Here is an 18,099-nt window from a genome sequence, read left to right as displayed (position 1 = left end):
TCGCTGCATGAATGTTGGGCATGACCTAACAGCCTGAAATTGTGTCAAGAGATATTTAGGCTAGAAACTGGGGAAAAATTTCCAGTGAGTAAGGATAGTGGACCTACATGGAATGGATTGCATGTTTTCCTCACTGTTTTCAAAAGCAGATGAAGAAAGAAAGATTGCACAGTAAATGGAGTCCACAGGGGGTGGTGAAGATCAGTTGCCACAGTCCTTTCCCTGCTTTATGAACAAATAAAACTAGCAAAATAACAGATGACTTTGCCACACTGAGAAATCTGTTCACAGGCTCGGAGTAATCCTCAGGATTACTCAGGAGAGGATTACAGCATCTGTGCTACAGGACTGATTTCAATGGCATCAGTGCCAAGTACACTGCTCCAAATGTTCCCAAGATTTGGTCAGCAAAATACCATCACTTATGTAGTCTCAGCTATTATTTGTAGCCTATTCTACTATTACTATTCATCATTATCAGTTTCATTGATATTGTATTCCTTCATTTATGTCTTAACTTTCCTAAAACACCCCAACCAAACCACACACACACAAAAAAAGAATTCAAGAAAAAATTGTTTATGATCTATGCAAATAACTCTCGTTTCATGGAAATGCTTCCATTAACTTTTAAAGTAATGCACTTTTGAACAATTCTAGGGAAAGCAAATGTGATAGACGTATCTTAGTTGTCTTATTTTTCAAACAGAAGTCCTGGGACATACTGAGACTGCAGAAAACATAGAACGTATTAGCCACAGGGGCAGTGCTAACTGATGTTCCTTTGTAACCTCCCTTGTAAAACGGAGTAGCACAATGATCTCAGTGCAGGCATTGTGAGTTGTCTCCAGAATATGGGATTTGAAGCAGAGTGGCTTCAGCATTCTGGCTTCTTGTCACCTGGAAACAACATCATTAGAAGGTGACTACAGCTGATGGTAAATGATAGTATCTACCTGGGTACAAAACCTTAAGTCAGTGAGCAGTGGCTCCCGGTTCTGTGCCATTCTGCAGAGCAGCAAAGCTTGCTTTTCTTCTGCCTGACTCCTACTGTGTCAGCCAATGGAAGTGTGCTTTAGGATTCACCGGACCTTATACTTGCATGGTCTAAAATAAGCTGCATCTTGCACTGTGCTGTGTTCTTGCAGCTAAGTCTTCTGGTTAGGACATGCTTATGTTCTACAATACAAGCCTGGGGAAATGCACAGGCTGAGTCAATATTTCTGACCCTGAATTACTGCCTGTATTAGTGCATGTTCCAGTATATACTGTGCTCCGGTATACACGTATAAATACCGGTTTATATACTTCTATATAGAGATGGTACTGGTACCTTCTGTGCCGTCCGGCTCTGCCTGCTCCTCACGCTGCTTCTGCTTGAACTTCAGGTTCCCATAGTGCATGACAGCCCCTGTCAGCTTGTAAATGGCTGTCTTCTCATCAGGAGTGAAGCCCAGGATGTCAATGGCACTCTAACAAAAGAATCACTAGAGTCAGTACCGTGCCCATTAATGGTCAGAGTCCACCTAAGAAAACTTCTGGGCATTACTTACGTCCGTGGCCATCAGCTCTTCCTGGTCATTAATGCTGGGAACTGTGATCTCACCTTGACTCACATACTGATAGTCATATGGGTTGGTGGTGATCAGTAACATCTCTGAAAAGAAGAACAAAGCACATAACGATCAAATGCAATTGGCACGTAAAGGAGTTAAATGTTGTCTCGTGACCTTTGTCTGCAGAAGTTAGTGATCTTTCCTACCAATCAGCTCTGGCTTCTTGTTGGACATGATCTGATAGAATATGTGGTAGCTTCTTTCTGCCTTGAGCTGGAAAGTGACTCTGGACTTCTCCAGCAGATCTGGCAAGGATGGTAGGTCAGAGTTAACACAAGAACTGAGGAAGGCTGGAAGGAAATGGATCAGTCCAGGAGGGTCACTTACATGTTTCAATGTCAGCAGAAGCCAGTTTTCCCGTGGCACCAAAATGGATTCTGATGAATTTACCCTGAAGGAAGCAGAAAAGTCAACCAAGATCAATTTACCAGTTCTCACTGCAAGAATATTTGAGTCAGTGTGCTGATACAAAAAAAGTAATTTTGTCCCAGGCAAAAACTTACAAAGCGAGAGGAGTTGTCGTTCCTCACGGTCTTGGCATTACCAAAAGCCTCCAGCAGTGGGTTGGCGCTGATGATTTGATCCTCAAGCGTCCCCTAAAATAGAAATCTTATCATCATGATATAGTTCATAAATAAATTTGGTAATTGCAAGTTTCTACCCCTAGGACCTCACCTGCATTTTGCCAGCTGGCTGCTGCTCTTCCTTCTTCTTGTCCCCACTCGCTGCAATTGTTGCAAAGTACTGGATGACACGCTTTGTGTTCACAGTCTTCCCTGCACCGGATTCTCCGCTGCCAAACCAAGAGAGAAGCAGAGAGCGTGTGGTCAGGCAGGAGGTCCCCTGGCACCCGGCAGCCCCTCAGGGACCCGAGCAGGGAGTGTACGTACGTGATCAGGATCGACTGGTTCTCGCGATCTGTGAAAGAGGCAGAATGAAAGATAGTGTTAGCGACACTAAGTAATCAAGCTGCCCATGTGTAGTCAAAAGAGTGGATTATACAGAATACTAATTCATTCTCTCCCATCCATGGAAAAAAGTAGCAAACAAAGTCAAGCAGTATTTCTGCAGTTGGAGAGTGTATAACTTTGTACAATGAAGTGCAAATAATACACAGTGCTGAGTCCATGCATGCTTCTGGGTCAGTTTCACTTGAAATTCATTCCTGCATAACTCGATCAAGTTCTCAGTCATACAGCTCTGTGATGTTTTTAGCTGGCTTGTCACAAGCTCCACTGAGATCAGTGGGCTATTTGGTTTAGATTGCTGTGAGGGAGGTCAAGCAACTCACCAGTCAGCATGAACTGGTAGGCGTTGTCAGAGATGGAGAAGATGTGTGGAGGGGCCTCCTGGCGCTTCTTGCCTCGGTAGGCCAACACCACCTCCGGGTTGTACACCGGCAGCCACTTGTAGGGGTTGACAGTGACACAGAAGAGACCCGAGTAGGTCTGCGAGGAAGGGAGACAGAACGATGATTTTGGAGATCTGAGGAGAACTGCAGATAAGGAAGAGGTGAATGATGTTCTGGGGAGACCAGGGTAGTGAAGGAAAATAAAGTGGAAGAATGACCTATCAGAGAATGGGTGAGATGTACCATATGACAAGGAAAGGTGAAATCGGGAAGTAAGAAGAAGGAGAGGATGTAGACAGCAAGAGGAAAACATGTGCAGGAAAGAAATAAACAGAAAAAGAAAAAGTCAGGTAGCTCTTGAGAGATATTGGAAGGTGTCAACTCCTCAAAAGCAGGAATCATCTCCTGCTGCTGCTACTTACGTAGATCATCCAGGCTGCATAACGCTCTTTGAGGTTGTACAGCACAGCGGGTTCGTGGAGGTGGGTCATCATGGCCATGTCCTCGATTTTATCATATTTGGGAGGGTTCATGGAGAAGATTTGATCTTCCTTCACGGTAAGAACCTGTGAAAAAGAGAAAAATACATATTTGCCATTTAAAAGTTCACTGTAGGATTAAATTATATTCTTAAACCTTAGATTTTTTTTTACTCACTTCTCCACCTTCGGTCTTGACAGTGACCTTCCCTGATTCTTTGCTCTGGATTGTGCTTTTCACATAGGATTCCTTTGCATGTACCACAAAGACTGAAGTCTTGGCATCGAAAGGCTTGTTCTGGGCCTCAATTCTCTCCTTTTCTGACTTTCGGAGGTAAGGAGCTGCCGCCCCAAAGATGGCCATCTCAGCGTCTGATGACATGGCTGCTGTTTACTAAGGGTAATGCAGCAACGATCTATGAAGGTAGAGAATACATTACAATAGTGCATGACTCCTACTGCATAGTCGATTCGATGATGCTCTGCTGTATGTATAAACTGATTGAACTGACTCTTTCATTTTTCTGCTAATTCAGAGCTCTGTTCTAGAATTTTCTTTCCTTTATTTCTGTTTTATGTAGCCATACCTCTAGGATTACTGGACAACTGCATTTACAGAGGAATGGTTTGGGAGGTTTTTTTTTTTTTTAAATTATTATTAATTTATTTTTAAAAATAATTTTTTATTTGCTAAATTAACAGGATAAACACATCCTTCCCAAGGTTCCAAAAACTGCACTCACTAGATATTCCCAATTCTGGAACTGTGAAATCCCTCTCATGTCTTTTTTGTTTGGTACCTTTCAAACTATGAGACCAGTTTACAATAAAACACTGGAAAAGGCACAGCACACTGGATATGCAGACAGGTAATATTATTAGCACTTCTCTTTAAAGACATTCCCTTGGGATTAAATAGCCCAAGTTGTCAAATATTTCAATTTTTGCACAGATCCAGGTACTAACAAAAAACCTAATATTCTCCCCTTTGATCTTTTTCATAACAGAAACTGAGTAATCTTGCATTCGTTCACTATTATTTAAAAAAGAATTAACAGTAACCCTGTTTATTATTGCCAAACAATTGTCTTGATTGAAAAGTTTCATGCAATTATGAAGCTGGAATTTAGGTATATTGTTCAAAAACTTAATACTGTTCCACATTTATCCCCTTTTTTTTAGCCTAATTTTATCTAGATTCATCATCTACAACTTGGGTTGTGAGTAGCTTTTCCAGATAGATTCAGCAGCTCGTTTCTCCATCAATACTTTCACCTATGGCAGACCTCCAGGTGAAAATCAAATAATTGGTTAATGTTTCCTTGAGAAACTGTTTCACTTTCATTGCAGGAAAGATATACTTAGAATATTTTTTTAAACTCTTTTCCGAACCCTTTCTCATTTAGCAACCTCAGTACTGCAGTTTGGTCATCTCAACAGAAATATTATTTCAATAATGATTACAGTATTTTTGTACATTATAAAACTCATTCCACTCGGCATTCCACTGCTTACACATGAAAAAAGTTGCTTTGCATTTGCTCCAGCAAAGCCAGACTTCATGACACAACTTAGTGTTATCAGTTCAAATGCATGGGTACAATCCCTTGACTGAGTGTTTTGTTTTTAACTACACGATTTTCCACTTCATTAACATGTTATTAATCAAATGAGACCATTTCACAGAATAGTTACATAAGATTGTAAAATGGATCCAGTCTTTCACCAGCAGTTTTATCATTGCCTAAAGTATCTCACATTCTCTTACAAGATTTCTAACAGGAACAATGCTAGCTTTTTATATCTATTAGTATATACTATGCTTGTATATATTACGTTAGTATATATTATAGTGTGTTAGTGTATATTATGTATATTGTATATTGTATTTTTAGTAGATATTTTATGCTATTATTATGATGTATCTTTATGGTATTATTACAATGTATAGTATATACAGTAGATTAGTATATATTATGTTATCTTTAATATATACATAATATGTAAATAGATAGCCTTTTTAAAGTATTTGATGACTATTTTGACTGTTTTATATGATTTTTCCTGAGATTAAGTCTATGCTAACTCTCCTCCACTTAGTCAAAGCATGCTAGTTATATTCTTTACACATGATAGCTTGGTGACATTTTATAATTTTGAGGGATATATTCCAGTGACAATATTTGATAAAATTAATATAAATTAATGTAAATAGTAAATATGAACACCTAATTTTCCTTGGTGCAAATATTTAAAACTTTGAATTTACTTGCTGTTCCATCTCTCTTTTCTCGTTATTCAAGTAGGTATCATCGTCTCTTCATTTCCCTGTGACTATTAATATTTGCTTATATAATTATATCATCATTGTGCAATATTTTCATAGGCACAAACAAGCATATAAGGAAGCTCAGACTGAAATACTTTCTTTTAGCACTTTGGTGTTTTGACACACAACATTCTAACCCCATTCCCCAAGCTTCCCTGTGAAAAAAAAAGAAAATATTAACATTATTTAAATACATATGCCTTTTCCTGTTGCTTCACAGCTAGTGGCTAGTGCCCGTGACCCTTAATGATTGAGGTAAATGAGGTCTTTGAGAATCTTTTGGCAAAGATATCACCAATCCAGACCAATTTTCATACTGTATTTCTATAATGGACATGAATATAAAGAAGAGAGGGATTGTCACCAGGCCTGTGTAGAAGTCCTACCTTAGAGCATCTCAATCTGTCCTAAAGAGTGGATAAATCAAGATCTTACCTTCTGTGAGACAAGACGAATGACTTGCAGACTGGAAGCTGGTCAGTACTGTAAAACAGAATTAGTGACTTCTTACTGCCGCACAGAATTCCAGAGAAAAGTTACAGACAGAAATCCTATGGATGCCTTGAAAGCAGACTGAAAATCCCAGCTGACACTGGCAGTCCCCCATTGAATGAATGTGAGTGTCTGTAGGAATGCACTGGTGCTTGTGGAATGCAGTGCCAGTTTCCCTTCATCCCCCACCTCCCCAGTCCAAAGTCTCTGACGCTCTTACCTTAGAGATTTCTGAGGAAGGACAAGACACACTGATCCCAGGGTACTTTTATAGGGTCTAATCTGCATACGTAGCCAACACCTCCTCTTTCTTAGGTCAAAACATTTTTGGCAATCTTCACTCCTTGCAGAATTGCCATTCATATTAGAAGTGAATGGATATAATTAGACATAACAGGTCTGTGAATCAATCTCCTATAAATAATTTTACAAGAGAGCTTGAGAAGGGGGGTGGGGAACAGAAGGGTGTGCTAAAGGAGATGAAAGGGGCTACACTGGTACTGTAATCCATTGGATGCTGACTCAAGCAGAGAAAGTGAAGAGTAAGAGCCAGTGTATTGTAATAGGAAACATGTAGGGATGAAGAGGAGAAGGCACAGGCTCGTGCATGCTGCAAGTGCTCTGAGTGTGCAGTGTGGAAAAGCATGAGGGGTCTTACTGAGATGCAGGATCACTGTTAGAGGGAGGAAATCCCAGTGAAGGAGGAAGCATCTGAATAGGAACAGAAGTCAGAGTGAGAAGCAAGGGGTGATATGAAGGACCAAGTAGTAAAATGGACCAAAGCTAAAGCAAGAGAAGGGGGGAAGAATGAGTCTGAAGGTAGTGATAAGGCAGGATATGTGATTAAGGAAGAGGAAGTAAATAAAGGTGTGATTCCACAGGGATAACAGCAAGTCACCAGGGTCACAAGGACCAATAAAAGGGCAAAACAAGTTAAGTCTAGAGTTGAAGACAGAAGCATCTAAGACTGAAGTCACGAAGTTAGATTCCAGAGAGTAGGCATAGAAATCCAGTTCTTGTTTCTGGGGCTGAAGGGTTTCAAAGATCATATGAACACGACTATGGAACTGTTGTACTGAATTTAAGACACGTTTCCCACTGGAAGCAGGAGAAATAGGTGCTGTCTCAACATAGGGGAGTCACTCAACACTACTTTTGCAGGATAAGTGTGCTAGATGGAGGGAAGGATTAACAAATTTACATTCTCTAGGAGAGAAACAGCCATGTCCTGTTTAGTCTGGAAGAGAGGCAGTTACTCTGCTCCAGAGCAGAGGAGCTGAACCCCATGCTATTATGTGAGAAAAACCAGTCTACTGTGGTGATCCCCGGGATGTTCCCCACCCAGATTAAGGAGGGGATTACACATATTCTGCAACAGCACAAGGAGAGGAGTGATGAAGAGGGCAGTGGAAACGTTCACTTTATTGAGAAACAATTTCATCCCCATACAACAGACTGTGATTTTGTTTTTTCTTCATGTGTTGGTCTTCACTGTCCGAAATACAGTTCCTGTGACAAACAAGGCAATCTGAACTGAGTCACATCTCAGCAGCTTCGCCTGATCCCATAGCATACTGCCTTCCCACTTACAACACCTGTTGTGCTCCACTCCCTCTTAGCATCACCTACTCAGAGGTCTGGATAAGAAAGTGGGGAAATTCCTTCCTCCTCTTCTTCCAGCTGACTGTGTCTCTGTGATGGCACTGTAATCCTGGGGGTGGGGAGGAAACCGGCAGAGGTCAGATTCACATTTGCAGTAAATTCACACTGAAGAGTAAGACTAAGTCCCATGGTTTAACCCTAGAGCTAGATCCTCACCTGAGTGTAAAACAGCACTTCTTTCATGTCTAAGGTAATTACACTGTCTGAGAACTGGAATTCCCTGTGAATTTCAGGTATTTCAATGACCCTGTATGTTACCTTATTTTTGCTATTGGCTACAAAAAAGAGAAAAACCTAATGGTTTTCCCAGAGTCATATGTAATTCTGGCATAAATCTGACAGGTGGTTAAAAGCCTTTATTTGCAAGAATTCTTTCAAATAATAATAATAATAAAAATCCATAACTTTCTGAAGACTCTAAAGGACTTACGAGAAATAACTTTTTCAAAGTGTTTGTCAAAATAATATTGAAATTGAAAATTTCCACAACCTGGTCTGTTTTCACTTATGTTTTTCCCTTGCTCTTGTTTGCATTTATGTTGTATAACAGAATATAATGTGACTACTGGTTTTCCATCTGTATGTACTCTTGCTTTTGCTTTTTCCTTTTTGTTGTTTTAAAAGCAAAGTATTCTTAATTTGGAAAAACTCTGTAGCAGTCAGAGAAAAACTGAAACTAAGACTTTGTGAATTGGAAAAACTTAGAAGAAATACAGACATGTAAAACCTGGAGGTAAAGAAACATAGATGTGTATGTGTGCCTGGGGGATTAAGCCTTGTATTTAATTTATTTTACCTCCTTTGGTAGTAAAAGAAAAAAAGTCATAATAATAATAAAAAAATAATGTTGGCAGCTCATAAAAAATGCAGTTTTTCCCTCCTTCAAAATGTCAGGAAATCTTTTGCTTTAATAAAATGGTTTTGTTTCAACCAAGCAGAATTAAAACAGTAATAAGTTTTTACAGCCTTTCACAAAAGGCATTTTAGCATTTTTTTGCCAGCTATAATATTCTCTCAGGGCCTCCCCTTCCCTACCAAATCCACTGCAATACCCTCCCTACTACCTGTACAAGTCAGGTCTTTCTACTGTATACATGCACTCCCCACTTGCTCAAGACTTCCACCAACAACCCATCACAACAAATGATACGCAGACATGCTGTCATACCTGTGAGGTAGGTGCCTGAGATCCCATTATCATTGACGGACTTGAGCTAATGGAGTCTGGAGAATGATTTGGTTGTCCTCCTTAGAGTGAACTAAAATGTCTACCTGACTCTAACAGTAGCATCTGCAATGGGAGTTTAGACATTCAGCTCACTCACCTATGTATTGATTTAGGCAGGAAGCCGACTAAATGAAGCTATTTAAGTTTGGAATGGAATCTCACCCACACATGTAACAAACCCAAACCTAGTACTGCACATGTATCCATCACTGAAATTCTTCTCTCCTTGTGGCCAATTCCTGCTCATTTTGCCCTTTTATTAATTCTGAGTGTCTCCATTTTAGCAACAGTTACTGAAGAGAAAATTGCTGTACTGCTGCTTGAGAAAGGGGAAGCAGCAGTTGTCTGAGCACAGCGTAATCTATAAATCCTTCTAGAGAGGCTGCAGTGAAACGGGAACCCTGAGCAGCCTCTTCAGCCAGCTCTCAGACCTGTTTGAAAGGTTGTGGCTTCTTCAAAAGAAAAATGTTTGAGGCAGTTATAAAGGATAAGTTTTGTTCACCATTAAAAATTTCTCCTTTGTATTATAACTAGTTCATGCTTTACCTTAATACCATGTTCACTTTGGGCTAACAATGCAGCTTTCCAAGAAGTCAACAATGAAAAATTGTAATCTCTGATATGTGTCAGCCAGAGAGCAATTGCAATGGATTGCTGTTGAACGCCTACTAAACAAAGTACCTAACTGAAAGGGCATAAAGACTAGCTGATATATGATACATTCCAGAAAAAAGAATAAATGCATATAGGGGACAAAATAAATCATTTCCTATTTTAGGCATACTCCAGAAGTTGTCTGGGTGTCTGTTGACATCACAGACACTTTCCTATCTACCATCACCAGTACTACACAGGCAATGTCATTTCCAACTGGTAGAAGAAAGGACCAAATAACCATCATGCCACTGTATTTTTCTTCATCCCCTACCTTTGACAGTCTCCCCCATGCTCCCCTCCTTCATCCTGCTGCCCCGACGCGGCAGTTGTAGCCAACCTGGGCAGCACCACGTCTGAGCAGAAGATCCCGGAGGCAGGGGCTGCAGTGTGACCGGTCTGTGGGCGTCCAGCAGAGTGAGTGGTGTCCATGTTGACATGCAGCACTGCCACAAGGACAGGCCTGACGCCGGCAGGGCCCTGAGCTTGCCGCGGGGCCCTTGCCCTGCCCTGCCCTGCCGCAGGCTGTGCCACGGGCGGGGAGACCAGGCCAGAGCTCAGGCAGACGCTGCGTGTGAGGCATCGGGGCAGAGCATGGGGTGACCAAGGCTGAAAAACTAGCGAAAAGAGAAAGGGAACTATTGAAATTCCCAGAGAGCTGAACAGACCACCAAAAGGGGTTTTAAAACCAGCTTGTAGCTGGCATTCACTGGCCTACCTCCCTGCACACTTCCCCTGGCAGAGCCCCTGCCCTCAAGAGCCAGCTAGGGTGGTGGACATTGCCCTACAGGATTGGGTGGCGTGAGGCACTGACAGAGGCTTCCCATCTCTCCTGCTGTGCTCAACCACCAGCTGCCTGCCTCCCACTGCTCTCCTCCCATGCCCTACTTCTCTGGTACGGGAGCTGGACATAGGTGAGCAGCTACAGGGAGAAATAAAAATGATCTCTCTCCTGGTGCATAGCCAAACAAGTGCCTTAGCAGAACAGCTTGTTCACCTCCTGCCACCCTTTCTGAAATATGGCTGTGTGGTGGGTTGACCCTGGCTGGACACCAGATGCCCACCAAAGCTACTCTATCACTTCCCCTTCTCAACTGGACAGAGGAAAGAAAATATAATGAAAGGCTTATGGGTTGAGATACGGACAGGGAGAGATCACTCAGCAATTATTGTCATGGCAAAACAGACTTGACTTGGGGAAATTAGCTTAATTTATTAACAATCAAATCAGAGTAGAATAATGAGAAATAAACCCAAGTCTTAAAACACCTTCCCCCCACCCCTCCATTCTTCCCAGGCTTAGGTTCACTCCCACTTTTTCTCTACATCCTACCCCCTCACCAGCACAGGGGAACAGGGAATGGGGGTTGTGGTCAGTTCATCACACATCTCTGCCACTCCTTCTTCCTAAGGGGGAGGACTCTTCACACTCTTCCTCTGCTTCAGTGTGGGGTCCCTCCCAGAGGAGACAGTCCTCCACCAACTTCTCCAACATGAGTCCTTCCCACAGCCTACAGTTCTTCACAAACTGCTCCAGCATGGGTCCCTTCCATGGCATGCAGCCCTTCAGGAACAGACTGCTCCAGTGTGGGTCTCCTGGGGGGTCCCAAGTCCTGCCAGAAAACCTGCTCCAGTGTAGGCTCCTCTCTCCACAGGTCCTACCAGGAGCCTACTCCAACACTGGCTTCCCACAGGATCACAGCCTCCTTTGGGCACCGACCTGCCCTGGCATGGGGTCCTCCATAGGCTGCAGGTGGATATCTGCTCCACCACGGACCTCCATGGGCTGCAGGTGGCACAGCCTGACTCACCATTGTCTTCACCACAGGCTGCAGGGGAGCCTCTGATCCTGCATCTGGAGCACCTCCTCCCCCTACTTCTTCACTGACCTTGGTGTCTGCAGGGCTCTTCCTTTCACATGCTCACTCCTCTAACCAGCTGCAATAGTGCAGGGTTTGGTTTTTTTTGTTCCCCTTTCTGAAATATGTTATCACAGAGGCACTACCACTGTCACTGATTGGCTCAGGCTTGGCCATTGGTGGGTCTGTCCTGGAGCTGGCTGGCATTGCCTCTATCAGACACAGGGGAAGCTTCTGGCAGCTTCTCACAGAAGCCACCCCTGTAGCCCCTCCACTACCAAAACCTTGCCAGACAACCCCAATACGGGCTGGTACCAAAACCTGTCATGTATTAATGGAGGTCTCTGATGAACCCTTAGAATAGTGGGCATATGTTAGCACACTGACAAATCCTGCAATGGGCGATGCTTCTTCTCACTGCAGCTGGGCTGTGCTTAGCATTACCAGTGTCGCAGGGACAACAGGTGCTGCTTGTACAAAGCATACCACAATAACCTGAAGGGTTCAAGGGGGCACTAAAAGCACCAGAGATGCTCAGCTAAGGTGGATCCTGACCTACCATTTCTAAAAAGAACATAGTAGAGTCTCTTCATAATTCCAGCTGTCTTCTGCTGCCCAAATGTAATTTACCTGTTTCATTAAGAGCCCTTATCTTTTGAAGGCAGTGCTTTTTACAGCACTTGAAGGCTTGCTGGAGGATTAGAAAGATATCCAAAAAGGACACACAAAGGTCAGCTAGGGATTGACAATCCTGGCAGGATGGCCAAAGATGTTTAGCACTTGCTTTAAATAAACAGCAAGTTTGAGGTAGCTGCTAAATCTTGTAACATATGCCAAAAATACCAACCAAGTCAATCTTGCACTCTTTCTCTGTGGCTTGGCAAAACCAAATCTATTTAACAGTAACAGGAGTCCCTATACAGAGTCATTTCTAATTTCCCAGAGCCCTTAGACACACTGAATGTATTCCCAGACCACCTACTTTACTCACCTGTCTGTGAAGTGTGATCAGTAGTTAGACACCTTATACAATCAATGCTGTACTTTATCTTATGTTACATTTGCAATCAACATGTAAATGTTGAATGTATAGTTCAGCTTCATACAAAATATTATGTTTTGAGTTAATAATTTGTTCTTAGGAAAATTAACAGGCCCAGTATGTTGACAGTATGACAATAATCAGGCAAGAGAGTTAGCCTGTAGACAGAGGAAGGTGAGCGGAAGGGGTGAGGAGAGGAGGGAAGAGAGAAGGCAGGAGTGCTGGTGGACCTAAGTAGGGCAGGCAGAGCCACTAATCCCAAGGCTTGAACTGGGCTCGTGGGCTAAGTAAAGGGTCAGCTCATTTTGCTCATAGAGGATCTTGTCATAGTGCGGCAGCCTGCTATGAGGGTAATGAATGCATCACCCCCTTCTCACTGCCTGATTTCTTGTGGATGGCTGGAAGCCTAACATTTCTTACAGCATGGTGAATCTGGCCACGGTGCTGGCCTTAGCTGTCAAGTTGTGGTAACAAGCATAGACTCCTTCCACCTAGTGTCAAGGCTTTGCCTTAATCATTCAGGGAAAAGAACTAAATTTTTTAAGCAACTGCCCAGACTGGAGGCTTCCCTGCACTGGAACTTGTTGTGTAGGTGGGAAGATAGTGGTGGACCTGTGTGGTAAGACAGTGGCACTACATCTGACAGAGAGAACCAGCTTGCTTGGCTGGCATATTCATCTAGAAGTGAATGATCAACAGCAACAGTCACTGACATGTCACTCCTCTTCTATGAGGAGGCAGCTATACTTTTGCTATGGATATGGACACCATTTCCTAGGACTGTTCTTGGACGGCTCTGCAATAGACTTTCCCTGGACACAGAGAGAAAGAGAGAGTAAAGACTCCTAGAAAAGTAGGGGAGGGCTTGACTCAAATTATAAATATATTAAATATACTGTGATGGTTAAATCAAAGGCCCACCAATTCTAGGACACCATTCAGTCCTCTAAACAGATTGTGAAATAAATGGCAATGCAGTGTGAAAAACAAATGAGGGGCTTGAGGAAAATCGCCCTGTTTTTTCTGCCCCTTATTTACACAGTGAGTCTTCCCTGGGGTGAAAAGGCTCTGAATCCAGAGGCTGTGGCAAGTATCACTCCTTTATCCAGCCTGGCTGTGCTGTGTTCCCACACAGTGTGGTAGAAAGAGCCTCCAGCCATGGTCACAATGTCCCTTATATTCTCCTTCAGAGAATCCCATCTCTGCTGGTCCACTACATTTTAGACAATAGAGGATATTTCAGAGTGATGACATTGGTTTGTGAGAGCAGGAGACTTAGGAGACTGTTCTGAGCAGGGATCTCCTTAAGGTGAGACTGTTCAGCTTGTAGATACAATTCAGAGAATAGATGTTCTCCCAGGAACCCTCCCTTGGTACTTTTCTCCTCTGGCACATTCTTTGAAGATGGCATTGCTCACTGCAAAACGTATTGCCATGACGTTTGTCTGATTTACTTCATGGTTTTTGGATGACAAGCCATGGTGACTGCCTCTCACAATTGAATGGCACAAGGCAGTTGTCCATTGAGCACCTTTTCCCTGCTTTGGTGGTACAGGCACACTACTACATGTGAGATACGTACTGTGTATATTTGATAGTCCTCACTCAGTTGTCCCATTAAGCTGACCATTCAGCTGTGTTTCTGTCCAATATTACAGAACATTACCATGATGTAAAAGCTTGAAGAAAGGATTGTTTTACTTAGGCCTTTGCATGAGATTCCTTGAACTTTGGCTGGAATCGCCTAGCAGTATATGTGAAGTTGTCTGGGACTTGGCCTGTGTTGAGAACTGGTCATGGAGCAGGAGGGCATGCACATAGGGAAAGAGGGGTAAGGTATGTTCTTATCTAGGAGCAGAGATTTTTTTTCCCACCTCAGAAAGTTTCTATTGCAAGGCAGAAATCTGCCAGCGTTGGCTCTAGTGATCTGCCAGCTTACTTCTCCCCTATTACATTCTTCAGTACCCCAACAGTCTGCCCTGTCTTTACCACCAGGTTTTGGGTCAGTGAGGTTCCTGAAGCTGATCAGTGTAGTTCCTCAGCCATGAGGTGCACAACATTGTCAATCATAGAATCATATAATATCTCAAGTTTGAAGGAACCTGTTAAGATCATTGAGTCCAAATCTCTGTTCCTTGTAGGACCACCTAAAAGTAAACCATACGACTAAGAGTGTCATCCAGACACTCCTTGAACTCTGACAGGCTTGGAGCCATGACCACTTCTGTGGGGAGCCTGTTCCAGTGACCCTCTCAGTGAAGAACCTTTTCCTATGTCCAGTCTGCATTTCCCCTGATGTAGTTTCATTCCATTTTCTCATGTCATGGTATTTGGGGGTCATGTTGAGGGCCATCTCTTGTAGTGTTCTTGACCATAGGGCCCTTCCCAAGATTTAGACCTGTGAAGATTAGTGTTGGGTGTATGACTGATCTCTCTCCTTTACTTCCAAATGAGGAAAGCAGTATTCTGTACCTAACAGTGCATCTTCTCCCAGGGCTGCTGCCCTGGACAGTGTCTGACTGTGTGGGCTTGAACTTTCAGGGAAGACCTATACTACTTCCCTCTCATTTCCACAGGCCATCTTTCTTCAGGGAGTCCTTCTTCTAATACAGGACTTCCTTCCGTTCTGCTTGTCCTGGAAAGGAAGATAGTCTTTCATCCCTCTTGATGTCCAAGCACAGACAAGTTGTCTGTGCACATCAGGACACAGAGAATATAGAAAATCCTGAAGAGTATGTCTGGTTTTCACAGAGGCTCTTTTGCAAGTCTCCCTACAGCAAGCACACATGCAAGGACTAGAAAAATAAAGCAGTGAGATGAGATAACTCTTGGATAGGTGTCTACTCTCCATGAGAATGTGACAGGTGAATCTCACCCGCAACATTTTATTTCATCATGAAACAATGCTTGATTCCTATAGAAGGCAGTTTTTAAAATGAAGTACATCAACAGAAGTAAAAGATCTCCATCCTCTGTTGATAGTTGCTGCACCTCTTTTGTTCTAAACTTTTATGTCCATAAATTTTTATGTTAAAAATTTCTTTACTGTCTAAAAAGGTGATTTAAGTAAACCCTGTGTATCCTTTCTTTTAAACTGAATCAACCATCTCATATAACTTATTATATTATTATCTTGCACTTAAATATTTGCTTCTAATATTGCTACTTAGCAGAATTGATGGTAGAGTGTGACCTCCTCTTGTTTCACAAAGAGCTTGCTGGAAAAATGCAGAACCCCCAAATCATGTGTCCTGGTTTGGCTTGGATAGAGTCAATTTTCTTCACTGTAGCTGGTATAGTGTGTTTTGGATTTGGTATGAGAATAGTGCTGATAGCACACTGATGTTTTAGTTGTTGTTTGGTAGTGGCTAAGTGTCCCTAAGTAGTCTCTATACTAGTCAAAGACTTTTTCAGGTGCCTATGCTCTGCCACAGACAGAAGAGGCTGGAGGGGAGGGGGCACAGCCAGGACAGCTGATCCAAACTGACCAAAGGGATATTCCATACCATATGATGTCCTGCTCAGTATATAAAGCTGGAAGAAGGAAGGGAGGAAGTTGGGAGTGATGGTATTTGTCTTCCCAAGTCACCATTGGGCATGATGGAGTCCTGTCAGCTAAGATCCCAGAGTAGGAACTCAACGCTGTTCATAAATCTTGCATTTTACCCACCTCTCCACCTTCAGTCTTGACAGCAACCTTCCCTGAGTCTTTGCTCTGGACTGTGCTTTTCACAAAGGATTCCTTTGCATGTACCACAAAGACTCAAGTCTTGTCATCAAAAAGCTTGTTCTGGGCCTTGATTCTCTCCTTTTCTGACCTTTCGAGGTAAGGAGCTGCCGCCCCAAAGATGATCATCTCAGAATCTGACAACATGGCTGCACTCTACCGAGTGCAGCACAGCATGGGGCTGAAGTGGAGAGACATACTACAGTGCTGAGTGAAGGAAGAATGCCTTTGTACCACACACCTGCCTCTCCCCAGAGCTCTACTCTGCCTATTCTTGTGATTTCCCTCTCTGTCTTATCTGCTTTTCACCCTAGATATCCTTTAATTTATTTAGATCCTAAAGAAGATAAGTGTCTTTGATTTACATTATTTTAACTTTTCCTTATACTGGTTTATATGTTCAGTTCTTTAGATCTAGTAATGTTTCAGTAGGCTATACAGAAGAATTGGATTGATTGTCACAATATAAAATTCTTCTATATGAAGCAGCTGAGATAAGAGAATTCATCTTACTGAAATTATGAAAGCCCACTTACAGCCTTTCTGTCTTGCACAATTTAGACCATGTAATTTGTATCATGGAATAACATAAGGAAAAAGATGGAAAAAAAATCTGTTATTCCATAACAGATGAAATAATATAAGGAAAAAATGTGGAGTAAGCTGAAGCACAGGTGTGAATTGTCTATGGAAAGCTTTTTCCTCAGAAATCAGAGTTTTAGCTTCTCCAGTTGTTCTGCTTTTTCTAGTTCAAGCTGATCCTTTAAGATTAACTTGGACCAAAAGGGGAAAACTCATTAAAAAAACAGAGGGATTTGACCAAATCTTTACTATGTATGTGCTGTTCATTCATCTCCTCTTTCCTGGATTTCTGTTTACAGACAATATCCTGTTAACAGTTCTATGTGGTAAGAGGTCAACTATTTCCCAGCAGGTACCAAACAAATGTGACCAACCCAGTGGTGAAAGGAAATTTGCTGGTTTAGGCAGGTAGAATAGCATTGCACTAGCATGCACAGATGTAAAAGGATATGGGAAGTGCCTGTCTTGGAGAGTCTATTTCTATGGAGTAGGTGAATCAAAGTCCTACCTCTGGTGATACCAGCTGGGTCTCAGGTTGGAAGCTGGTCAATAATTAAAAACAGAAATGACAGCTTCCTTCTTATTTTTGCACAGAATCCAGGGATATGTCACAGGGCAAAAATATGCCAGTGACTTGAAAGCAGAAAGAAAATCTTTACAGAAGGTCCTTTGAGGAAAGAGGTTCCAAAGGCAGCAGGAATGCAGTGGGATTCTGCCAGCACTCACCCCTCCATAGTCTTACCTTGAAGCTTTCTGTGGAGACAGGACAGACTTGTCCTACCAGCACTTTTACAAGTTCTGGTCTGCACATACAACTCCCTTCTCCTCTTTCTTAGGTCAGAAAATTTTTGGCAAAGCATTGTTTGGCAAACTTGACTAAGTGCATGACTCCCATTCATGTTCATGGATATATTTAGAAATATTTGAAGTCTTACTAGCTATGTGAATGAATATTCTATAAATACTTTAACTAGGAATCTGAAAGGAGGAAGTGGTGTCCAGCAAATAGAGCAGGACACAGGGACTTGGAATTGTTGGCTACTCTTCTCCTGACTCTGAACTGCTGTTTGACACGTAA

The 18,099-nt window shown here is 42.4% G+C and overlaps 1 protein-coding gene across 3 annotated transcripts in view; it reads right to left on the bottom strand.

Moving 5' to 3' along the window:
- LOC104040438 (myosin-1B) overlaps positions 1-18,099 on the bottom strand; it is an 84,622-nt gene that overhangs the window by 16,272 nt on the left and 50,251 nt on the right. Inside the window, exons 1-12 of one of the 3 annotated variants that reach the window (XM_064467253.1) lie at positions 6,488-6,501; positions 6,211-6,258; positions 3,625-3,862; positions 3,390-3,533; positions 2,908-3,064; positions 2,507-2,534; positions 2,292-2,409; positions 2,120-2,212; positions 1,944-2,007; positions 1,763-1,861; positions 1,554-1,657; positions 1,334-1,472 (exon numbers count right to left, since the gene is read on the bottom strand). In XM_064467253.1, coding sequence (XP_064323323.1) covers positions 1,334-1,472; positions 1,554-1,657; positions 1,763-1,861; positions 1,944-2,007; positions 2,120-2,212; positions 2,292-2,409; positions 2,507-2,534; positions 2,908-3,064; positions 3,390-3,533; positions 3,625-3,828 — 1,150 coding nt within the window. In that variant the 5' untranslated portion in view covers positions 3,829-3,862; positions 6,211-6,258; positions 6,488-6,501. Of the gene's footprint in view, positions 1-1,333; positions 1,473-1,553; positions 1,658-1,762; positions 1,862-1,943; positions 2,008-2,119; positions 2,213-2,291; positions 2,410-2,506; positions 2,535-2,907; positions 3,065-3,389; positions 3,534-3,624; positions 3,863-6,210; positions 6,312-6,487; positions 6,502-18,099 lie in introns of those variants that run through there. The other 2 variants (XM_064467252.1, XM_064467254.1) reach the window with 2 other exon arrangements.

Source organism: Phalacrocorax carbo, chromosome 16, assembly GCF_963921805.1.
Source record: "Phalacrocorax carbo chromosome 16, bPhaCar2.1, whole genome shotgun sequence".
Classification (NCBI taxonomy): Eukaryota; Metazoa; Chordata; class Aves; order Suliformes; family Phalacrocoracidae; genus Phalacrocorax; species Phalacrocorax carbo.
The sequence above is the reverse complement of the archived record's forward strand: the minus strand, read 5'-3'. Positions and strand labels throughout refer to the sequence as shown.